The sequence below is a fragment of the Podarcis raffonei genome, chromosome 9 (genome assembly GCF_027172205.1).
Source record: "Podarcis raffonei isolate rPodRaf1 chromosome 9, rPodRaf1.pri, whole genome shotgun sequence".
Classification (NCBI taxonomy): Eukaryota; Metazoa; Chordata; class Lepidosauria; order Squamata; family Lacertidae; genus Podarcis; species Podarcis raffonei.
In genome coordinates this window covers 6,280,446-6,301,116 of record NC_070610.1, presented here as the reverse complement: position 1 = coordinate 6,301,116, position 20,671 = coordinate 6,280,446, and the positions used below count along the sequence as shown (strand labels likewise).

General features: G+C 51.4%; 1 protein-coding gene across 1 annotated transcript; it reads left to right on the top strand.

Annotated features, from left to right (window-relative positions):
* The first annotated feature begins 271 nt into the window (after window positions 1–271).
* LOC128421049 (synaptotagmin-5-like) lies at window positions 272–19,517 on the top strand. The gene is made up of 5 exons (XM_053403280.1): window positions 272–937; window positions 12,094–12,923; window positions 14,165–14,330; window positions 15,378–15,544; window positions 18,038–19,517. The coding sequence occupies exons 1-5, from the start codon at window positions 826–828 to the stop codon at window positions 18,197–18,199; spliced, it is 1,437 nt and encodes a 478-aa protein (XP_053259255.1). The 5' UTR covers window positions 272–825; the 3' UTR covers window positions 18,200–19,517.
* The last annotated feature ends 1,154 nt before the right edge of the window (window positions 19,518–20,671 follow it).

Here is a 20,671-nt window from a genome sequence, read left to right as displayed (position 1 = left end):
ACACTTTCCCTCCCGTGGTTTCTAGCAGTGGTACCTCGGGTTACATACGCTTCAGGTTACAGACTCTGCTAACCCAGAAATAGTGCTTCAGGTTAAGAACTTTGCTTCAGGATGAGAACAGAAATCGGGGTCCGGCGGCACGGCAGCAGCAGAAGGCCCCATTAGCTAAAGTGGTGCTTCAGGTTAAGAACCGTTTCAGCTTAAGAACGGACCTCCAGAACGAATTAAGTTCTTAACCAGAGGTACCACTGTATTTAGAAGCATTGCAACCTCCAACTGCAGATGCAGAGCGGAGCCGATCGAGCCGGGTAGTTGCGGAAATGTGGAGAAACTGAATTGACGATTGGAAAACTGAGAACCCAAGTGGACAGGCCTGTCTGTCCCTGGCCACTGCATGCTTGCATTCCCCTTGCGCTGGGCCTGCCCCTCCACCCTGCTACTTGGCTGCCCCTCCTGCCATCCTGCCTCTGAAACACCACATTCCCTGGCAGCAAACACTTAAGAATGGCTTTGACTCTGGCCGCTGTTCTGGCATCCTCCCTCCCACCCTCTGATTTGGGAGCCCGCCCTTTCCCTGGATTGGAAGGGAAGTAAACACTCCAGAATATTTTTTTCCCCACCTGTTTGCTCAGCTCTGTGGGCTTAGAGAGCTTTATTGGCTTCTGTTTATCAACCCTGCCAATGCCACCCCGCTCTCCAGCGCTGCCAGCGACAGGCACCTGCCGCCTGCAAACCTTACTGCCAGTTCTAAGCGGCTCCCAGCTGGGGACCTAGCACTTCTTTCTTCTTCCTCCTCCTCTTCCTCAACCTCTCCACAGTGACGCTATGGGCACCTTCCCTTGGTTCCTGCCAGGCGCCTCCATGCCAGCACTGCCAGGGCTGTTCCAGGACTCCTCCATCCTCCCAGCTCACTTCGGGAGCAAGGCTGTGGAGGCAGGTAAGTGGAAACTAACTGGCCTGGTTTGGGGGGCATCTTGAGGGCAGATGGGGGACAGCAAGGCCAGCGACCCTTATTGGGGCACAAGGTTCTTTTAAAATGAGTTGCAAAGGCCTCGGGCCATTTTCCACTCTTGGGTTCTGTTTTCCACATCACTTTGCAAGACAGAAGAATTTGAGTTACGTGAAAAGGGCACCAGGATTTTACAGTGGTACCTCGGGTTAAGAACTTAATTCGTTCCGGAGGTCCGTTCTTAGCCTGAAACTATTCTTAACCTGAAGCACCACTTTAGCTAATGGGGCCTCCTGCTGCTGCCGCGCCACCAGAGCACGATTCTCATCCTGAGGCAAAGTTCTTAACCCGAGGTACTATTTCTAGGTTAGGAGAGTCTGTAACCTGAAGTGTCTGTAACCTGAAGCGTATGTAACCCGAGGTACCACTGTACTGCAAATTTCTCCTACTGTGCCCATCCTGCATGCAATTTTTGCAAAGCAATCTCCCCTAATATGCTTGCTTGTTATTTTTGCTGTACAATCAATTTCCATTCACCCCAGTATGTATGTTATGCGTACACATTACAGTGGTACCTCGGGTTAAGAACTTAATTCATTCTGGAGGTCTGTTCTTAACCTGAAACTGGTCTTAACCTGAAGCGCCACTTTAGCTAATGGGGCCTCCTGCTGCCGCTGCACCGCAGGAGCACGGTTTCTGTTCTCATCCTGAAGCAAAGTTCTTAACCCGAGGTACTATTTCTGGGTTAACGGAGTCTGTAACCTGAAGCGTATGTAACCCGAGGTACCACTGTACTTGTTTGGATAACTACCTTGCAGCCAAGGAAGCAAAAATTCAGAAACTCTGAAACAGTGGCGCCAGCCTGCTTGTAGCTTGAGCTTGGCTCACTGAAAGGCGTCTGATACGGTCTCAGACCAGTGCTGTCTACTCTAGCTGGCAGCAACGACTCTCCAGGGTTTGAGGCAGGGGACTGACTTCCTAGCCCCACCTGGAGATGCTGCTTCTGGGGACTGAGCCTCCTGCATGCAGACCTGGTGATCCAGCGCTGAGCTCTAGCCCTTCCCTGGCAGCAACGGTGGGCAGCGGAGGAGGGATGCTGAGGAGCGGCTGCAGGAGGCCAGTCCATTTCCTCTCTGAGCCTCTTTTGTTTGCTTGTGAGGAGAGGAGGGCCCTTCTCCCAGCTGAACAGCAAGGAGCTTTGTTCAGAGGATGGGAAGGAGGGGGCCGCAGAGGGGATGCAGCTAAGAGGTTGCTGCTGGCTGCGGGATCCCAGGCATGTTGGCAGGCAGCGGGGGCACCCTACAGTTATTTATTAATTTGAGGGGGGGTCCCCAGGTTTTTGTTTGTTTATTATTTACTTGTGATATATTTACTTATGAGAAAACACAACAAAATATAATACCAGATGCTAACAAAAACAAAAACAGAGGCAATTGAGGATATCTGCAGCCAAACATATAGGAGCAGAATTCCAAACCCAAACCAAACGTAATAAATTAATATCACAAACTTACAAGTGACACAAATTTGTTTCAGTGCTCCCATACCTTCTTAACTCCAGTACGCTCACCATACATTTAAAGCACATTTCCTCCTCTACAAAAAAGGGAGCTGTAGTTCACCCACACAGAGAACTATAATTCCCAACATCCTTAACAAACTATAAAGGTAGAGGTAAAGGGACCCCTGACCATTAGGTCCAGTCGTGACCGACTCTGGGGTTGCGGTGCTCATCTTGCTTTATTGGCCGAGGGAGCCAGCGTACAGCTTCCGAGTCATGTGGCCAGCATGTCTAAGCCGCTTCTGGTTCACCAGAGCAGCGCATGGAAATGCCGTTTACCTTCCCGCTGGAGTGGTACCTATTTATCTACTTGCACTTTGACATGCTTTCGAACTGCTAGGTTGGCAGGAGCTGGAACCGAGCAATGGGAGCTCACCCCGTCACAGGGATTTGAACCGCCAACCTTCTGATCGGCAAGTCCTAGGCTCTGCGGTTTAACCCACAGCGCCACCTGTGTCCCATAGTTTTCAGAAAACTATAGTTTTCAGAATTATCAGTGGAGGTAGGAAGTGTTTCAGTTGTGTGGGCTGTAGGGGGTTAGAGCATATTGAGGTCACAAGGGCCCAACATTAGAGCAGGGGTGGACATGGGTGGCGCTGTGGGTTAAACCACAGAGCCTAGGACTTGCCGATCAGAAGGTCAGCGGTTCAAATCCCTGCAACAGGGTGAGCTACCATTGCTCGGTCGCTGCTCCTGCCAACCTAGCAATTTGAAAGCACGTCAAAGTGCAAGTAGATAAATAGGTACCACTCAAGCAGGAAGGTAAACGGTGTTTCCAAGTGCTGCTCTGGTTCACCAGAAGCAGCTTAGTCATGCTGGCCACATGACCCGGAAGCTGTATGCTGGCTCCCTCGGCCAGTAAAGCGAGATGAGCGCTGCAACCCCAGAGTCAGCCACGACTGGACCTAATGGTCAGGGGTCCCTTTACCTTTACCTTTAGGGGACCTCTGGGGCTGGTGAATTTATTCCAGACCACCCACACATGATTTTCGCTTTAGCAATTGTTCTGTGATCCTAATGGACTCATGGAACTGTAAAGTTGGAAGAGACTCCAAGGGTCATCTAGTCTAACCCCCTGCAATGCAGGAATTTCAGCTAAATAATTCCTGACAGACGGCCATCCAAACTCTGCTTGAAAACCTCCAAGGAAGAAGAGCCCACTATTCTAAACAGGATCATGTAGAACTGTCTCAAAACCATCCTGAGCACAATCACAAAAGCACAATAAAAACGTAGTCTGGGGTCCCCATTGTGTATCATTCACAGACAGAAAGAGACAGATTTTGTTGTCTTTTTTCGTAAAACGCTTAGGGGCTGATCTAGAATTCAGCTGCATATAAATGCAGGAATAAAAAAGTCACTGTTCTTAGCCTTGAGAGCTAAATAGCACATCCAGGTTCAGAGGCAATTTACTGCAGGGTACCCTTGGTCAGGGCAGGAGAGGCTTGCTGGCTTCCTGGACTGCATGTGGGCCTCCCAAACGATCTTCTTGGCCACCGTGGGGAAATTTCCTTTCCACCTCCTTTCTCCTCTTCTTCCCCATAGAATTACACATGGCCACCCATCCAATTTTAAAACATACCAGAGACCCTGCTTAGCTTTGAAAATGGGCTAGCTATTTTATTGCTGCGTCACTAGGTCAAATCAACCTTACCTGATAGCGGAAGTGGAAATCAAAGGCCATTGTCAGTGGGAAGGGAAAGGGGCCCACTCTGAATCATGCCGGCTGGGTGCAGAGGCCAGGGAACCCCAGAGAGCAGCCCCTGCCATTTCTTCCCTAGGAGCGGGACAAGACCAGCAGTGCCTCCTATTTGCCAAGAGGTGCTGTAGAGGAAGCACAGGTGGGGCTGCTGAGGAGTCAGTTCCAGCCTCCAAGGAGTGGCAGCAAGTGATGCACACCTCGGAGGCTGGATCTGCACCCCCTGTTGCCCGAGGCAGTCACCTCACCTTGCCTCACAGGTGGGCTGGCCCTGTCTGCTTATTTCACGGGATTAATACCTGTACTTGGGTTTGGGCACATTGAAGATCCTGTGGAACTATGGCTCTTCCTCTCTGGTCTCCACCTCCATTAGGTAAAGGTAAAGGGACCCCTGACCATTAGGTCCAGTCGTGGCTGCTCTGGGCTTGCAGTGCTCATCTCGCTTTATTGGCCAAGGGAGCCAGTGTACAGCTTCCAGGTCATGTGGTCAGCAGGACTAAGCCACTTCTGGTGAACCAGAGCAGCGCACGGAAACACCGTTTACTTTCCCACCAGAGTGGTACCTATTTATCTACTTGCACTTTTGTGCTTTTGAACTGCTATGTTGGCAGGAGCAGGGACCGAGCAACGGGAGCTCACCCCGTCGCGGGGATTCGAACCGCCAACCTTCTGATTGGCAAGTCCTAGGCTCTGCGGTTTAACCCACAGCGCCACCCGCATCCTTGGGGTCACCATGACATGTCCCACATCATGCTCCCCTAGAGCAACCCAAGGGAGGGGCGGGACATAGAGGGAAAGCTGGCCCAGGGTTATCTCAGGTCAGCCCTCCAGACCCAGCCAAGGACACTGCCACCACGGCAGCCTGGAAACTGCAAGTGAAATATCTTTTTTGTCGGAACATTTTCTCTTGGCCTCTGAGCACACAGGGGAACAATCATTGACAATCTTAACCTGTACGGTTGTAGATTTTCAGATAAGGTAAAAATAGATGGGCTCTGCTTTGGACCCTTGGTCCACTGCTCAGGCGCTACTATTTCCCCATTTCCCTGTTGAACAATGATTACAAATTGTTTGCAAAAATATTAGCTAACAGATTGAAAAAAATATTAAATGCATATATACATCAAGATCAGGCAGGGTTTGTTCCAGGTAGACAAATGAAGGAGAATATAAGGAATATTATGAATATAATAGAATACCTGGAGATCAAAAATGAAAAGAAAGCAGCAATGTAGATGATGAAAAAGCCTTTGACAACGTCTCTTGGAAATTCATGACAAAGCTGCTTGAAGAAATTAAATGTGGCTCTAAATTTTTAAAAGGAATATAAGCAATTTACTCAGAACAAAAAGCAAAATTAATTATAAATCAGGTGATAATGGACGAATGTAAGACACAAAAAGGAACTAGACAAGGATGTCCACTATCACCACTGTTGTTCATCCTGGTACGGGAAGTACTTGCCAGAAACATAAGAGCAGATCAAGAGATCAGAGCTGTAAAAACTGGGAAAAGTGAGTTTAAACTAAAAGCATATGCAGATGACTTAGTGATAACAGTAGAAGATCCAAAAACTTCACTCCCTAAAGTGGTAGAAAAGATTCAGAAATTTGGGGAAGTGGCAGGGTTTAAACTAAATAGGAATAAAACAAAACTACTAGTTAAAATTTGAAAAAAGGCCACCTGCACATCTACTGCTGGTCTGCACACGCCCTTGGAAAAGCCGAGGCGGCAGAAGCATGCCAGCGTCAGACTTCTTGGCTCTGAGCCACCCTTCCTGGCATGCCCTTGGCCGTGTCCCCCACTGCTGCAATCCAGTAGGCCAGGACGGGGAGCCTTTTCCCCTGTGGATGATAAACAAATAGAATCAGAGAACTGCAGAGCTGGAAGGGAACCCAAGGGCCATCTAGCCTGACCCCGTGCAATGCAGGAATTGTCGGTAAAGAACCCCCGACAGACAGCCATCCACCCACGAAGGAGAGTCCATTTCAACGCCCGACAGCTCTTACCTTCAAACGTTCTTCCCAATCTTTAGCTGGAATCTCCTGTCTTGCAATTTGAATCCATTGGTTCTGGTCCTACCCTCCAGAGCAGGAGAAAACAAGCTTGCCCTGTGACAGCCCTTCAGATCACCTCTCAGCCTTCTCTTCTCCAGGAGAACAAAAGGCCATCATATTGCATAAAGTTTATCCATTTTTCTGTTTATCACTTTTAAACGAGTGTTATTTTCTCAGCGATGGCTATTCGCCAAACGTTGTTGGGCCATAAATCTGGGGGTGGTTCCTTTAAGACCAAGTTTCAGCTAAAGAGAGACAAGCCTACGAAGAGGTACAGTGGTACCTCGGGTTAAGAACTTAATTCACTCTGAAGGTCCGTTCTTAACCTGAAACTGTTCTTAACCTGAAGCACAGTTTACTTTAGCTAATGGGGCCTCCTGCTGCCGCCGTGCGATTTCTGTTCTCATCCTGAAGCAAAGTTCTTAACCCAAGGTACTATTTCTGGGCTAGCAGAGTCTGTAACCTGAAGCGTATGTAACCTGAAGCGTCTGTAACCCGAGGTACCACTGTATAATAAACAAGAATGGAAGGAGAAATGCAGGAGCTCCCAAATTATTTTGAATATCTCTGAGGATACCAGTCCCCAAAGTGTCTGTATTAGCAGGCAGCCCCACCATGAGGGATAATACGTTCCCTTAGTACCTGTTTCTTGAGCATCCACCCTGATTTGCTGGCCCAAAGCTTGCCCTGTCTTTTACTGAGCATTATGATATTTGGGGAGAAAGGGCACACAACGCAAATATGTCCTGCCTCCATCCCGATTTGCTCACAGTGTGTTTAGGCAGCTTCCTCTTAGTCATTCATTCGCTCCACACTTTTAAGGGCATTTCCTTGCCACTCTCTATTCCGCAAAATGCCCTATTCTTTTTACCAAGTGGATTTGTTGCACTTGGGCAATAGAAAGCTCGCATCCACTTGAAATGCACAAACCTAAAGTTCTGCTGTGCACTTGAATCCCTCCTGCAAAGGACTGACAGTTTGGTGGCGTTTTGCTGCCTACCGGGAGGTCAGGCATGCCAACTCTAGGGGGCAGAGGTGTCTCCTGCCCCCTTAATATTTGTTTGAAGGGGGCCCAGCCCCTCAATATTGAGGGGGGCTGGCAGAACATTGCAGAAGGCTGCACCAGGCTGCGTGGTGTCAGGAGACGTGTGATGTTGTGACACACTTGCGTCACACATAGATGATGCACAACATCCCCCAGGCATCACCTGTTCATTGTGGATTGGGGCCATGCAGTGAGGCCCTTTCAGGGCTACCATGCCTCCTCCTGGGTGCAGTGAAAAATGGTTTTCATTCTTAGATGAGAAATAACACTGTTTCACTATAAACAAAACACAGTGGAAAGCAGTAATTCACCCCTGCTACAGAAACAGGGGCTAATGGATGATGCGAGGGACCAGTAAGCTATTCATCTTTCATGCTGTTGCCACCCAACAAAAGGGGCAGAAGCTGCAAATGGGAAGCTTTTAACTAACATTGCACGGGGCCTTTGCTGGATGGGCATGGGTTTTGCATGATCATTATAGGTAGCACTGCAGGGACAGGCATTGCAGTACAAGATATCCCTACATGAAGTTACATGTTCAACTACCATTCTAATTCTGCTCGGGTGAGTAATCTCTGTGGAGTAAAACGCCCCCTGCGCATGGTCATCTACATGGCAGCTCTCTCAACACCAAAGACAAAAGTGAGAGATCAAAGAGCTGCCTTCCCTATCAGAAAGGCGCAATTGATCTTCACAGCTGTCTTACCACATCACCATCTCTTTCCTGCAAGATCTACGAAGCGGACAGCATCTCTCGCCCAGGATCTATTTATACCTCCTTCTCTGTTTCGCAAGGAGCCCACCTTTGGGGAGGTCGTGGGCCTTCCAATAATGTACCTGCCCTGCAAGGCAGATGACATTCTGTGTGGCTGGTCTTGTTGCTCCTGATGCGGAATGGCAACCCGTGGGGGGCGGGGGGAGGAAGGAAAGGGGGTCACTGCCGGTTGCCTCAAGCGGACCGGAATAGATGTGGTGTGAACCGGAGGATCTGCCTGCAGAGCTCTGGATTATTTAAAGAGAGACGCGTTGACTTGCACACTGTCAGGCAGGCTCCGGGGATGCTAGATCCTTTGCGCCCCACAAGCCCCTTTCCTCCATCCCCCCAGGGACCTTGCTTCAGGGAGGTCACCTAGGGTACCACTCCTGCCTGCCAGGTCCTGCTGCAGAGCTCTCCCCGGCTGCTGCTGTTGCCTTGCTCTTCTTCCATGGCTGATCTCCACTGTCCTCCTCTGTCAGCCCCAAGTGCCCGGCTCAGGTGAGCAAGGACCCTCCTTGGGCTCTCGCTCCCATCTGGGGCAAGACAGGGGATGGCGCTCTTCAAGGACCACATCTTCCCAGCTCTGTCCCTCTGCCAGTCCATCATCTTTTTCTTCTGCAAGGGGATGATTGAAGGGTTGGTGATCCTTCTCTTCCTGTGGCTGCTGGTCCAGGTCCTGCTAGACAAACACCAGCATGGTGAGTATGCCCTCCTCCTCCTCCTCCATCCTCCCCCCTCCCCCTAAGTATCATGGGAACTATAGTTTCCTAAGGAGATTGTAAAAAAAGGTAAAGGGACCCCTGACCATTAGGTCCAGTCGTGGCCAACTCTGGGGTTGCGGCGTTCATCTCACTTTATTGGCCGAGGGAGCCGGCGAACAGCTTCCAGGTCATGTGGCCAGCAGGACTAAGCCGCTTCTGGCGAACCAGAGCAGCGTATGGAAACTGTAGCACTGTGAGAATAGGGGTCTCCTGTGGGTTAAACCACAGAGCCTAGGACTTGCCAATCAGAAGGTTGGCGGTTCGAATCCCCATGACGGGGTGAGCTCCCGTTGCTCAGTCCCTGCTCCTGCCAACCTAGCAGTTCGAAAGCACATCAAGTGCAAGTAGATAAATAGGTACCGCTCCGGCGAGAAGGTAAACGGCGTTTCCGTGCGCTGCTCTGGTTCGCCAGAAGCGGCTTAGTCATGCTGGCCACATGACCCAGAAGCTGTTCGCCGGCTCCCTCGGCCAATAAAGCGAGATGAGCTCCGCAACCCCAGAGTCAGTTACGACCGGACCTAATGGTCACGGGTCCCTTTACCTTTTAACAGCTCTCAGCACCTTCAACAAACTACGGTTCCCAGGATTCTTTGCGAGAAGCCATGGCTGCTAACGTGGCACAAAAGTGCCTATTAAGCCTGTAGGGTGGGCATTCTGTGGATGATTATCCTTTGTATGGGCGAATCTGGAGCGATAGCATTTTGCAGGAAGAGGGATTTGTGTCTTAGCTTTGTGCGTTGAAAGGGGACTAAAGCACCCTGGCCGTGGGCAGTTTGGAAAGTGATGGGAAGATGCATTGCAAAGTTTGTGGGATGAACAAGTGACTAATGGGGAGACAACCCTGCAAGCAAATCAGGGTGAGCAGTCATTGTCGTATAACCACCCTGTAAACAAGTCAGAATCAATGCTCTGTAAAAAAATGGACAAGGTCTAACCTTTAGCCCCAGCGCCCTGAGCCAACTACCGTCTCCAGGGTTCTTTGGGTTTCCATGGCTCCTGAAAGATATTGCTCCAAGGGTATAAGGTAGATAAGGCCCCAGATGGGTCCATCCCAGAGTTCCCTAGGAAGAGGGCTGGACTGTTAAACCACTTTGGGACTTGCACCTCTGTGCCTCCCCGCTACTCTCAGCACCCTTAACAAACTACCAGATTTTGTAGTTTGGTAGAAGCCATAGCTGTTTGTTTGCTTTGTTAAGTGGTATGATATACCATACTGTTTTCAAAGTATAGTGCAGATGGGGCCTGTTGCTACTACATCACATTGTTGGCATTAGGATAATTGATTCCCGCGTTGCAGGGGGTTGGACTAGATGACCCTTGGGTTCCCTTCCTGTCCTACCATTCTATGATTCTACGGTATCTGGTTCTATTCCCCATCCCTTTTCAGGGAGCAGGAAAGCATTAAAAAGTCAGCTGTGGGTCGTATTCTCTAAAAATCAAAGGCAGCCTTCTAACACAGATCTCCAGGTGTTGTGAGGCTCCCAGCTGCCATTAACCTCAACCAGTGTGCCCAGTGCTCAGGGTTGGTGGGAGCTAGACTGTCCAGCAACATCCTGGGGGGCCACAGTCTGCAAACAGGAGCAGCAGCAGCCACTATTTATTGGTGTTCTCTGGATTGATTTCTGTTCTGGAAGAAAGACGAAGAGAGGAACACTGGCAAGTTCCTGCACTGCTGGGGGTTGGGCTAGATGACCCTTGGGATCCCTTCCAGCCCTAAAATTCTTTCCCCGTTTTTGTTAGAGGTGCAGGGGATTGGTCCAGGGCCTTCTACATGCGAAGCATGCGCTCTAGCCTTGCACTGCAGCCCTCCCTCCTCCCATCTCACGGGACAATGCAACATTCTCTCTCTCTCTCTCTCTCTCACACACACACACACATTCTGGGGTCAGCTGCCAACTGACCTGGAAGCCAAGCACAGATTGAGTGCTTTGCAAAGGGCTGTTTGACTAGGCAAGGGCCTCTTAGCTCCACAACGGCCCTGCGTCAGCAAAACTGCAGGCCTGATAAGCAGAGCTTTTCTTTCCCTGGGGTTTATCTGGTTTGAGGAGAGTCTGGCTTTATTTTAGCTCCTGAGCAAACATGTTGAACTGATGTCATCAGGCCAGAGCTGCTCTGCAGGTGTCTTTTGGAGAGAGTGGGAGTCGGGATGGGGTCCCTTCCCTGCCTTCTCTAATCTCCTTTTGAGCTGCCCCTCTTGCCCTTCTGAGCCTTAGTGGTGGTAGTTGTTGCCAATCTGTTCCAGCTGTTGTGAGCAGAGATGGGGGAGGAATCCAGTTCACACTTAAAGGAGATACTATACTACCTAATCCACACATTCCAAAGCTGCCAATAGTGATAGTGCAATGTCATTATACAGCTCTATGGTGCGGCTATGGGAAGTGGGTGACGCTGTAGTCTAAACCACTGAGCCTAGGGCTTGCCGATCGGAAGGTCGGCGGTTTGAATCCCTGCGATGGGGTGAGCTCCCATGCAAGTAGATAAATAGGTACCACTCCGGCGGGAAGGTAAATGGCGTTCCCGTGTGCTGCTCTGGTTTGCCAGAAGCGGCTTAGTCATGCTGGCCATGTGACCCGGAAGCTGTACGCCAGCTCCCTCGGCCAATAAAGCGAGATGAGCGCCGCAACCCCAGAGTCAGCCACGACTAGACCTAATGGTCAGGGGTCCCTTTACTTTACTTGTGAGTGGAGAAGTGAGTACATAGATGCAGATCCGGTGGTGGTGCAGAGATTACAGTGTTAGACTAGGACCTGGGAGACCAGGGTTCAAATCTCCACTCAGCCATGAAGCTCACAGGGGGTTCAGTCTCGGCCTCTCAGCCTAACCTACCTCACAGGTTTGCTGCAGGGATTAAAGGAAGCGGGCAGAACCAGGTAAGCCAACTTGAGCTCCCTGCAGAAAAAGGAGGGGGTATAAATGCAGTAAATAAATTAAATAGATGGCCCATGATGAGCCCTCCCCTGAAACTGGGACCTGCCCCCTTGATGTTCTGCAGTTGCTTTTCCCACAATATGACCCTCTTCTGCAAACAGAAAGAAAATTCGGACTTAACATTCGGAGTAACTTTCAGGTGGTAAGACTCCCTCGGAAAGGAATGCACACTCATTCCCTGGGGGCTTTTAAGCAGCGGTTGGATGGCTATCTGTCAGGGATGCTTCAGCTTAGATCTGATTCTTGCATTGCAGGGGGTTGGACTAGATGACCCTCGGGGTCCCTTTCAACTCTAGATTCTATGATTCTATGATTCTCCTCCTCTTCTCTGCTCAGTGCACTTACAGGTATTCCTGGGCGTGGGGCTGAGCCTGCTCTGCTTCTGCCTGCTCCTCGGCTGCGCGATTTGCTGGCACCGGCGGAGGACGCGGCGCCCGGATTGCGGCGAGGCGCAGGCGTCGGGCCGCGCCCTGGTGGATCTGGGCCCCGCTCTGCCCTCTCCGACGACCGCGGTGCCCATCCAGCAACAATATGCCCAGCTGGCGGGGCAGCTTCTGGAGAGCCTGCCTGCTGCAGCTGCTCGTGCGCCGGCCTCGCCCGACGGCAGCCCCCCGACGCCCCTCCTGCGCGGCCGCGCCTCCCTGCCCAGCCTCGTCGTCCCGCCAGGGCTGAGCGCGCCGCCGGCCCAGCGCCCTCGGGGCCCGCAGCGCCGGAGCACCATTGCCGCGGGAGACAGCAGCCCCCTCGCCGTGCGCCCCGTCGCTGCCCAGGCCAAGCCGCGACCTCGCCTGCACTTCGCCGTCGGCTACTCTCCTCCGGAGGCCACGCTCACCGTGAACGTCGTCGGCGTCGCCCACTTGCCCGGGGGCCTCGGCGCCAGCCGCAGCTGCTACGTCGAGGCGCGCCTGCTGCCGGGCTCCGCGGAGCCGCAGCGCACCGCCCGGCGCCGGAGGAGCCTCCACCCCGAGTTCCACCAGCAGCTCCGCTTCCCCGGCTGCGCCCGCCAAGAGCTGCTGGGCCTGACGCTGCGCCTCGCTGTGTACGCCAGGGCTTTCGCCCGTCGGAAGGACGCCTTCGTGGGCGAGGTGCTGTTCCCCTGCGCCCAGGTGGCCGGCGAGCAGGGCGCCTCGCCCTCGGCGCACGCCCAGGAGCTGTCGCTCACGAAGGTGAGGCTCGCGTCGCCCAGAGGCCAGGGAGTCGTCGCCTCCCGCCCGGCGGGGAACCCCAATTCCCGCTCCTCCTGCGGACCTCTTGAGGGTCTTGGGGCAGCAATGGCAGTTCCCTAAAATTCAAATTGTAATATAAGAAATAAAAAGAGCAACAGAAAAGCAATTGAGAACCAGTCCCCAATATTCCGAGCGATGGGTGGGGTCACCTGCAACCACAAATGCTCACACCCTGCTGGTCGCCCATGGGCACAGTTTGAGAATAATAATAATAATAATTTATTATTTATATCCCACCCATCTGGCTGTGTAGCCTTTTTAGGCCTTTTTCACGGGTAGAAAGAGCATTGGGTGGCTTCCAACAAACCACTAAAATACAATAACCTATTAAATATTAAAAGCCTCCCTAAACAGGGCTGCCTTCAGATGTCTTCTAAAAGTTTGGTAGTTATTTTTCTCTTTGACATCTGGGAGGGCGTTCCACAGGGCGGGTGCCACCAACTAGAAGGCCCTCTGCCTTGTTCCCTGTAACTTGGCTTCTTGCAACGAGGGAACCGCCAGAAGGCCCTTGGCGCTGGACCTCAGTGTCTGGGCAGAAACCCAGCAATGGATGGGTAAGGGCTGGTTTTATTTGTGTGCATGTGTGTCATGAGCGTAGCCAGGATTTATTTCCAGGGGAGGGCAGAACCTCAGTTAGTTATGTATTTTGTAATGATTTACTTGATTTAGGGAGGGGCAGCTGCCCCCCCCCCGTGGCTACGCCCATAGTGTGTGGGTGTTCCCTTTGGAGCAGGCTTAGGAAACTGGCCCTCCAGATGTTATTGGATTTCAACTCCTATTGGCTGCTGCCCTTAGGGGTATGTAGACCCCTGAAGGGCAGGCTCATGCAGTTTTATATAAGTGAAATAAGTAAACAGCATTTTAAAGCCTTAGGCAAGTGACTTTGACACGCAGGCATCCCAACAAAGAGGTCGTAAGCAGCGCAAAGTGACATGTGCAAAGTTGCTCTTGTGCTGGAACCCTGCTTCCTGGTTTCCCATTGAGGCTTCTGGTTGGCCACTGTGCAAAGAGGATGCTGGACTCAATGGGCATCCACTGGCCTGATCCAGCAGGCTCTTCTTAGGTTCTTAAATCCATGTGAAATATAAAACTGGAGCTGGCTAACTCCTGTATGTGTATGTGTATATCCACCGTATGTCATGACGTGTTCATTCTCTCCTTCCCAGGGAGAAGTGCCACAGTGCCACAGTTCCCAGGACGTGAGCTCCGCCTCTTGGCTCTCCCAGCCCAAGTCCCTGGGGCAGCTTTTCCTCCTGCTCCAGTATCAAGCTCTGGCCAATCGCATCAAAGTTCTGGTTCGCAAAGCAGAGAACCTGGGACGTGTCAGCCGGATGCTGGGAACACCAGGTAGGATGCATGTACCAACACATGTATAGGAACACACAAACATAGGGAGCTGCCTTCTGCTGAGCCAGACCATTGCTCCCTATAGTTCAGTGTTGTCTACTCTGACTGACAGCAGCTCTCCAGGGTTCAGGCAGGGAGTCCATGCCAGACCTACCTGGAGGTGCCAGCAGGGATTGAACCGGGGACCTTCTGCATACAAAGCAGATGTTCTGTCACTGAGCTATGCCTTCCTCTGTGATCTCCACATGCAATAATTCTGTGCTTAAACTGGGATCTGGTGCAGCTATTGCTCAGTACCTTAACAGATTTAGGTACAGGACTCAGGACACAAATTTTCACAAAATTTGCATATTTTAATCTATATGCATACACGCACATTTTTAAAAAATCTGTGAGCAAATTAAGATGGGGATCTCTCAGACCCCATGTGCATTATGCATTGAAAGCATTAGGATACCACATTAAACACACATGGCTCCCCCCAAAGAATCCTGGGAAATGCAGTTTGTTAAGGGTGCTGAGAGTTGTTCGGAGACTCCTCTTCTGCTTACAGTACTACATTTCCCAGAGTTCTCCAGGAAGAGGGCAGGACTGTTAAACAACTCTGGAAATTGCAGCTTGAAACTGCTTTCTTTGCAGAGTGGGAAATGGTAGCTTAGGGGAGCTTTTCTCCCTCCACAGAGGCTACCAAGGGGCTCCCTGGGACTGATGATCAGGTGATGATCCATTACAGGGAGCCTCTTGCAGGCCCTGCTCCTGATCAACAGATGGGCACTGAAAGCACATCTCCAAAGATGACAGCTGTTAATGCCAATCAGCAATTTTCTTTGAACTTTGACAGGTTATATCAGGTGGTGGCAGTCCTGTCCACCTATCAAAGTTGGGGGAGAGAGGAATCTCTCGTTTCCCTTCTTTCATAGAATGGTGGAATTGGAAGGGACTCCAAGGTTGACCATCTCTGCCTCTTCCAGCCGTCAGGCACAAACCTTTCAATCTTGAGGAGTCCTGCATCTCCCATCCCTTATCCGCTGCTTTTCCTCTTTCTAGACCACTACGTTCTGATCCACCTCTGCCACGACGGAAAGGTCATTGACACAAAGGAGACCAAGTCCATAGCGGGCTACAACCCCGTGTGGAATGCCCCGTTCCTCTTCAGCTTACCTGCCGGAGACATCCAGGAACAGCAGTTGTCCCTGGAGTTCACAGTCATGCAGGTAATGGATGGAAGATTTGAGCCAAAGTATGTTAGGGACGCGGGTGGTGCTGTGGGTTAAACCACAGAGCCTAGGACTTGCTGATCAGAAGGTCAGCGGTTCGAATCCCGTTGAGCTCCCGTTGCTCGGTCCCTGCTCCTGCCAACCTAGCAGTTCAAAAGCACGTCAAAAGTGCAAGTAGATAAATAGGTACCGCTCCAGTGGGAAGATAAACGGTGTTTCCGTGCGCTGCTCTGGTTCGCCAGAAACAGCTTGGTCATGCTGGCCACATGACCCGGGAGCTGTACGCCGGCTCCCTCGGCCAGTAAAGCGAGATGAGCGCCGCAACCCCAGAGTCGGCCACGACTGGACCTAATGGTCAGGGGTCCCTTTACCTTTATGTTAGGGAAAGGGATTGATCTCTCCCTGATGACCAGTGATGGAGATGGTGACGGTTGTCACATTTAGTTAGTAGGGTGAAGACAGAGCTGTGGTTTCCATTGAGCCTCTGACTCCACTCTGGCCATAACTAAGCTGAGTGCTGGAAGATTTGGGGCGGATAAAATAAAAGTCCTTCACGCAATGCCTAGTTAAACTATGGCACTCACTTCCCTAGGAGACAGGGATGGCCACTGGCCACCAACGTGGATGGCTTTAAAAGAGGATTAGACACATTCACAGAGGAGGGGGTCAAGGATGCCTCCTAGCCAGTAAGGAATCCTTTCTTGAATCCTGCTTGCCGGTTCCTCACAGCCACTGTGAGAATAGAGTGCTGGACTAGATGGGCCATGGGCCTGATCCAGCAGGCTCTTCTGAACAATTTTTATGGCCAGGATTCTATATGCAGCTCCCTAGCAAAGGTCCCTAGCAAAGGGACGCAGGTGGTGCTGTGGGTTAAACCACAGAGTCTAGGGCTTGCCGATCAGAAGGTCAGCCGTTCGAATCCCCGCAACGGGGTGAGCTCCCATTGCTCGGTCCCTGCTCCTGCCAACCTGGCAGTTTGAAAGCATGTCAAAGTACAAGTAGATAAATAGGTACCGCTCCAGCAGGAAGGTAAATGGCGTTTCCATGCGCTGCTCTGGTTCGCCAGAAGCGGCTTAGTCATGCTGGCCACCTGACCCAGAAGCTGTACGCTGGCTCCCTTGGCCAATAAAATGAGATGAGCGCCGCAACCCCAGAGTCGGGCATGACTGGACCTAATGGTCAGGGGTCCCTTTACCTTTACCTAGCAAAGGTCTGCAGTGCATGCCTGCAGCAGGGCTTCTCCTAGCCCAGGCTTCCTCAACATCGGCCCTCCGGATGTTGTTGGCCTACAACTCCCATGATCCCTAGCTAGCAGGACCAGTGCTCAGGGATGATGGGAATTGTAGTCTCAAAATATATGGAGGGCCGAGATTGAGGAAGCCTGTCCTAGCCCATTGCAGGGCGGGGCAGGGGGAGGCAAGCAAGGGTAGAGCAGCTTGCATCCTGGGTTGACCTGGAAGGTGCAGGCACACAGGTAATTCCCTGGGCCCAAATGCAACATATGATTTTGAGTGCTGAGCCCAGCCCACTCTGGATCCACACTTCTGGACTTGCTGAACAGTTGTACAAATGTATAGAGTTATTATTTATCTATTATTGTGATTTTTAAATCCTCCCTTCACCCTAAGGTCCATGGGCAGGTCACCACATTGAAACGCAATGTTAAAAACAGTTCCAAACAATTTACAGCCACAAAAATATTGGGGGGGTTTCCTAAAAATATGTTCTTTGAGTGTCAAAAGCTGGGGTCAAGAGGTGTGTCTTAAGCCATTGAGTTGAGCTAAAGAGAAATGAGGTTTTAGAAATACAGTGTGGTTCAGTGGTTAGAGTATTAGAGTAGGACCTAGGAGAGAGCAGGAATCTAATCTCTACTCTGCCATGAAGCTCACTTCCCATCAGCCTAACCTACTTCACAGGGTTGTTGTAGGGCTAAAAGGAGGAGGAGGAGGAGAACCTGGTGAATCCTTTCTGCCCAAGGAGGAAACAAAACAATGCACTGATTCCTGCTTGTTGTTGTGCCGACTTACACAAGAGGGTGCACTTCCTCAAGAAGTATTTTGTGGGTGGGAAAACTTGGGCTGAGATTTCCTATAGGCAGGAAAAACCCTGAGGTGAAATGGAAAAGTGCTGCCTGGCCCCCTGCCCAACTTTGCTTGCCAGGGTCCTGTGGTGGCAGTGGCGGCTTCCAGGTTCTGGTGGGATCTGATGGGGTCTGGGGGATCTTGCTGGAACCTGGAGGTCGCTGCCGCATTCTCCTTGCTTCTCTGGCAGCAGCGGGAGGGTGCATAGGAGGGGTGCCACCAGCAAGAGAGGCCTGCTGGAAGCCAGTCAGTTCTCCTCACTCGTCCGGCATCGGGGGATGGGGGGTGGCAGGGCTTGGATTCCACCTCTCGCGGTGGCTGTCTCAGGACGGGGTAGCCCTGCTATAGGGCAGCTCTGAGGTCCCCCACAACTATTCCTGACTCTGTTTGCCCCTCCATCTCGTCCCAGGCTCGCCTCTACACCCGCAGCTGCGCTGTTGGCCGAGTGCTGATTGGTCCTGTGGCCCCTGAGATGGGGCAGGTCCACTGGAAGGAGATGTGCAGCCGGGGGAACATGGAATCTGCTCGCTGGCATGCCATTCAGTCAGAAGGCTTTCAGCTCTGCCCTTGAGATGCATGTGCAGATCTTCCTGCTGGGGAGTCGTCTGCCTGTCATGGCGAAGGATGGCAGCCAAAGCAATGGCACCCTGTGAGAAATGGCCTTCCTCTGCTATGGGAGGCTAGGGAAGGTTTGAGGGGAACTTGGCATTGCAACACCTTTAAGGTATGCAGGACTGCAAGGAAGTCCAGCTGGAGAAATCCAAGCCAGTTCCAAGTCCTGCCAAGGCAGGGACTTTTTGCCCAAAGAGAGGTGATGCTGCTCGGAGCCCTTCAGAAACCCCAGGTTGAAAAGTCGACTGCAAGCTCTCCAGGACAGCCAAAGGCAGAAAGAGCAGGTGGATCAAGCTTTCTTCCTCCATAACGCTCCCCACCTCCACCGGGCACGCTGACCTCAGATCTAAGATCCACTGCAGCAACAGCAACTTCTGGGGCATTGCATTATCTGCGTAACTTTCGGCTGCCAGCCATAGCGAAAGAGAACTGAAAACCGTGTCAGCAAAGCTGGATTTGGATGGCGCTCAAAGGCATGGCGCTGCTCTAGGTGGGGTGCTGACTGCACTCATGCTGCTGTTGCAACGAGGAGGAACTTGAACTGGGGCAGCTGGGTGCAAACAGAAATGTCAGAACAGAAGGTGCTGGTGGCATCGCTGCAAGGCAACCTGGAAGGGTTGTTGTGCTGGAGGCTGCGATGGACAGAGCTCTGCAAGGAGAGCCTCTCTGTATAAAGCACATGCATTGCCCATTAATAGCCTTTATTGCATTCCTTCTCAGAACATGCTTATTTCATTCTCTTATCTCACCCTTCCCTCCCGGGGGTTCAGGCCCGGCACACACGGATCTCCCCACCACCTCCTCTTCGTATCCTCTCAACAACCCTGCGAGGTTCTATTATTGGGCAATGCCATGTGGAAGATGTTTCACACTATACGTTAACTTATCCCCTACATGCAAATCCAGAGAGGCACTTTTTGCAAACCCCTGTTTGTGCAGGATAGCAGGCTCTCCCTGAGTGAGAGGGTCCAGGGGTTGTTGAGGGACCACACTGCACTGGGAACTAGATCGAGAAGAAGCACCTGGGTAAAATAGCTGTAAAAAGTGAGGGGAATTTGGAGCACTAAACTGAAACAGGGGCATCCCTGTTATCAGATATCTCACATTATATGTTTGCTGTTTTTATTTGCAGGTGTCCGAGTTATATTTTAAACTGATTATGATTGTATGGAATTGTCATGGCCTTCAATTAGTACAATAAACTTATTTTGAGTGATGTAGGTTAGACTTGAGGGCAACCTGCCAGCTCAAAATCTCCTCAGAAATTTTATGACTGAGCAAGGATTTGAACTCTAGTTTCTTGTATTTTGAGGGATGCAAGAAGCTGCCTTGTACTTAGTCAGATCCTTTGGTCCATCCAGCTCAACATTGTCCAAATCGACCTGCAGCAATGGCTCTCCAGGGATTCATGTAGCCCCACCTGGAGTTGCAGACTGAACCTTCTAAATCAGGTGGCTCTACCACTGAGTTATGGTCTGAGAGAATCACAGAATTGTAGAGTTGGAAGGGACCCCAAGGGTCATCTAGTCCAACCCTCTGCAATGCGGGAATTGCAACTGAAGCATCCCTGACAGATGGCTGTCCACCTTCTGCTTAAACACCTCCAAGGAAGAAGAGCCCACAAGCTCCCAAGGGAGTCTGCTGCAGCTGCACAGCTCTTACCATCAAGAAGTTCTTCTTGCATTTGAATCTGTTGGTTTGGGTCCTACCCTCTGGAACAGCAGAAAACAAGCTTGCTCCACCTTCTTGTGACAGCCCTTCAGGTGTTTGAAGGTGGCTCTCATGTCACCTCATGTTTAGCCTGGAGAAGAGGAGACTTAACATCCTCAATTCCTCAAAGTTTGGTTTCTGGGCCCTTGGTCGTCCTGGTTGCGCTCCTCTCCTTTCCCTTCCTAATTCAGTCCTTTTTAGGAAAGGCAAGTTTTGACCCCCGGGGGTCACTGGGCTCCAGCTCCCATTGGCCCTGAGGCTCGATGAGATTTGGAGCACAGTGCCATTGCGAAGGCCACAGGTTCCCCACTCCAGCTCAACCCCTGCAACTCACTCGCTCTGTCTGCTTTGCCACAAAGTTCTTGCCCTTTCCCCGCCAGGAGACAAGCTTTTGACCTGCTGCACCTGAGCCAGGTGTGTGCGTTCTTCTCTATATGCTGGTGACTGGAAAGATTTCAGCAGGTGGGAGGGATCCTGAGCCATTTGGACCCTTGGACCATTTGGACAGGTGGGACGTCATGATCATGTCAGATAACCCAAAGGGGGGTGGTATAATCAGTGTCTGCTAAGATCCGCGTGGATGGCTCAAAGGCAGAAACAGGAGCATGTGCAGGAAAGCGCATGTGCAAGAGAGTGTCCATACAGTCTACATTTAATAATCATTATTTATTATTTGCACCACGCACATCTGCCTGGGTTGCCCCAGCCATTCTGGGTGGCT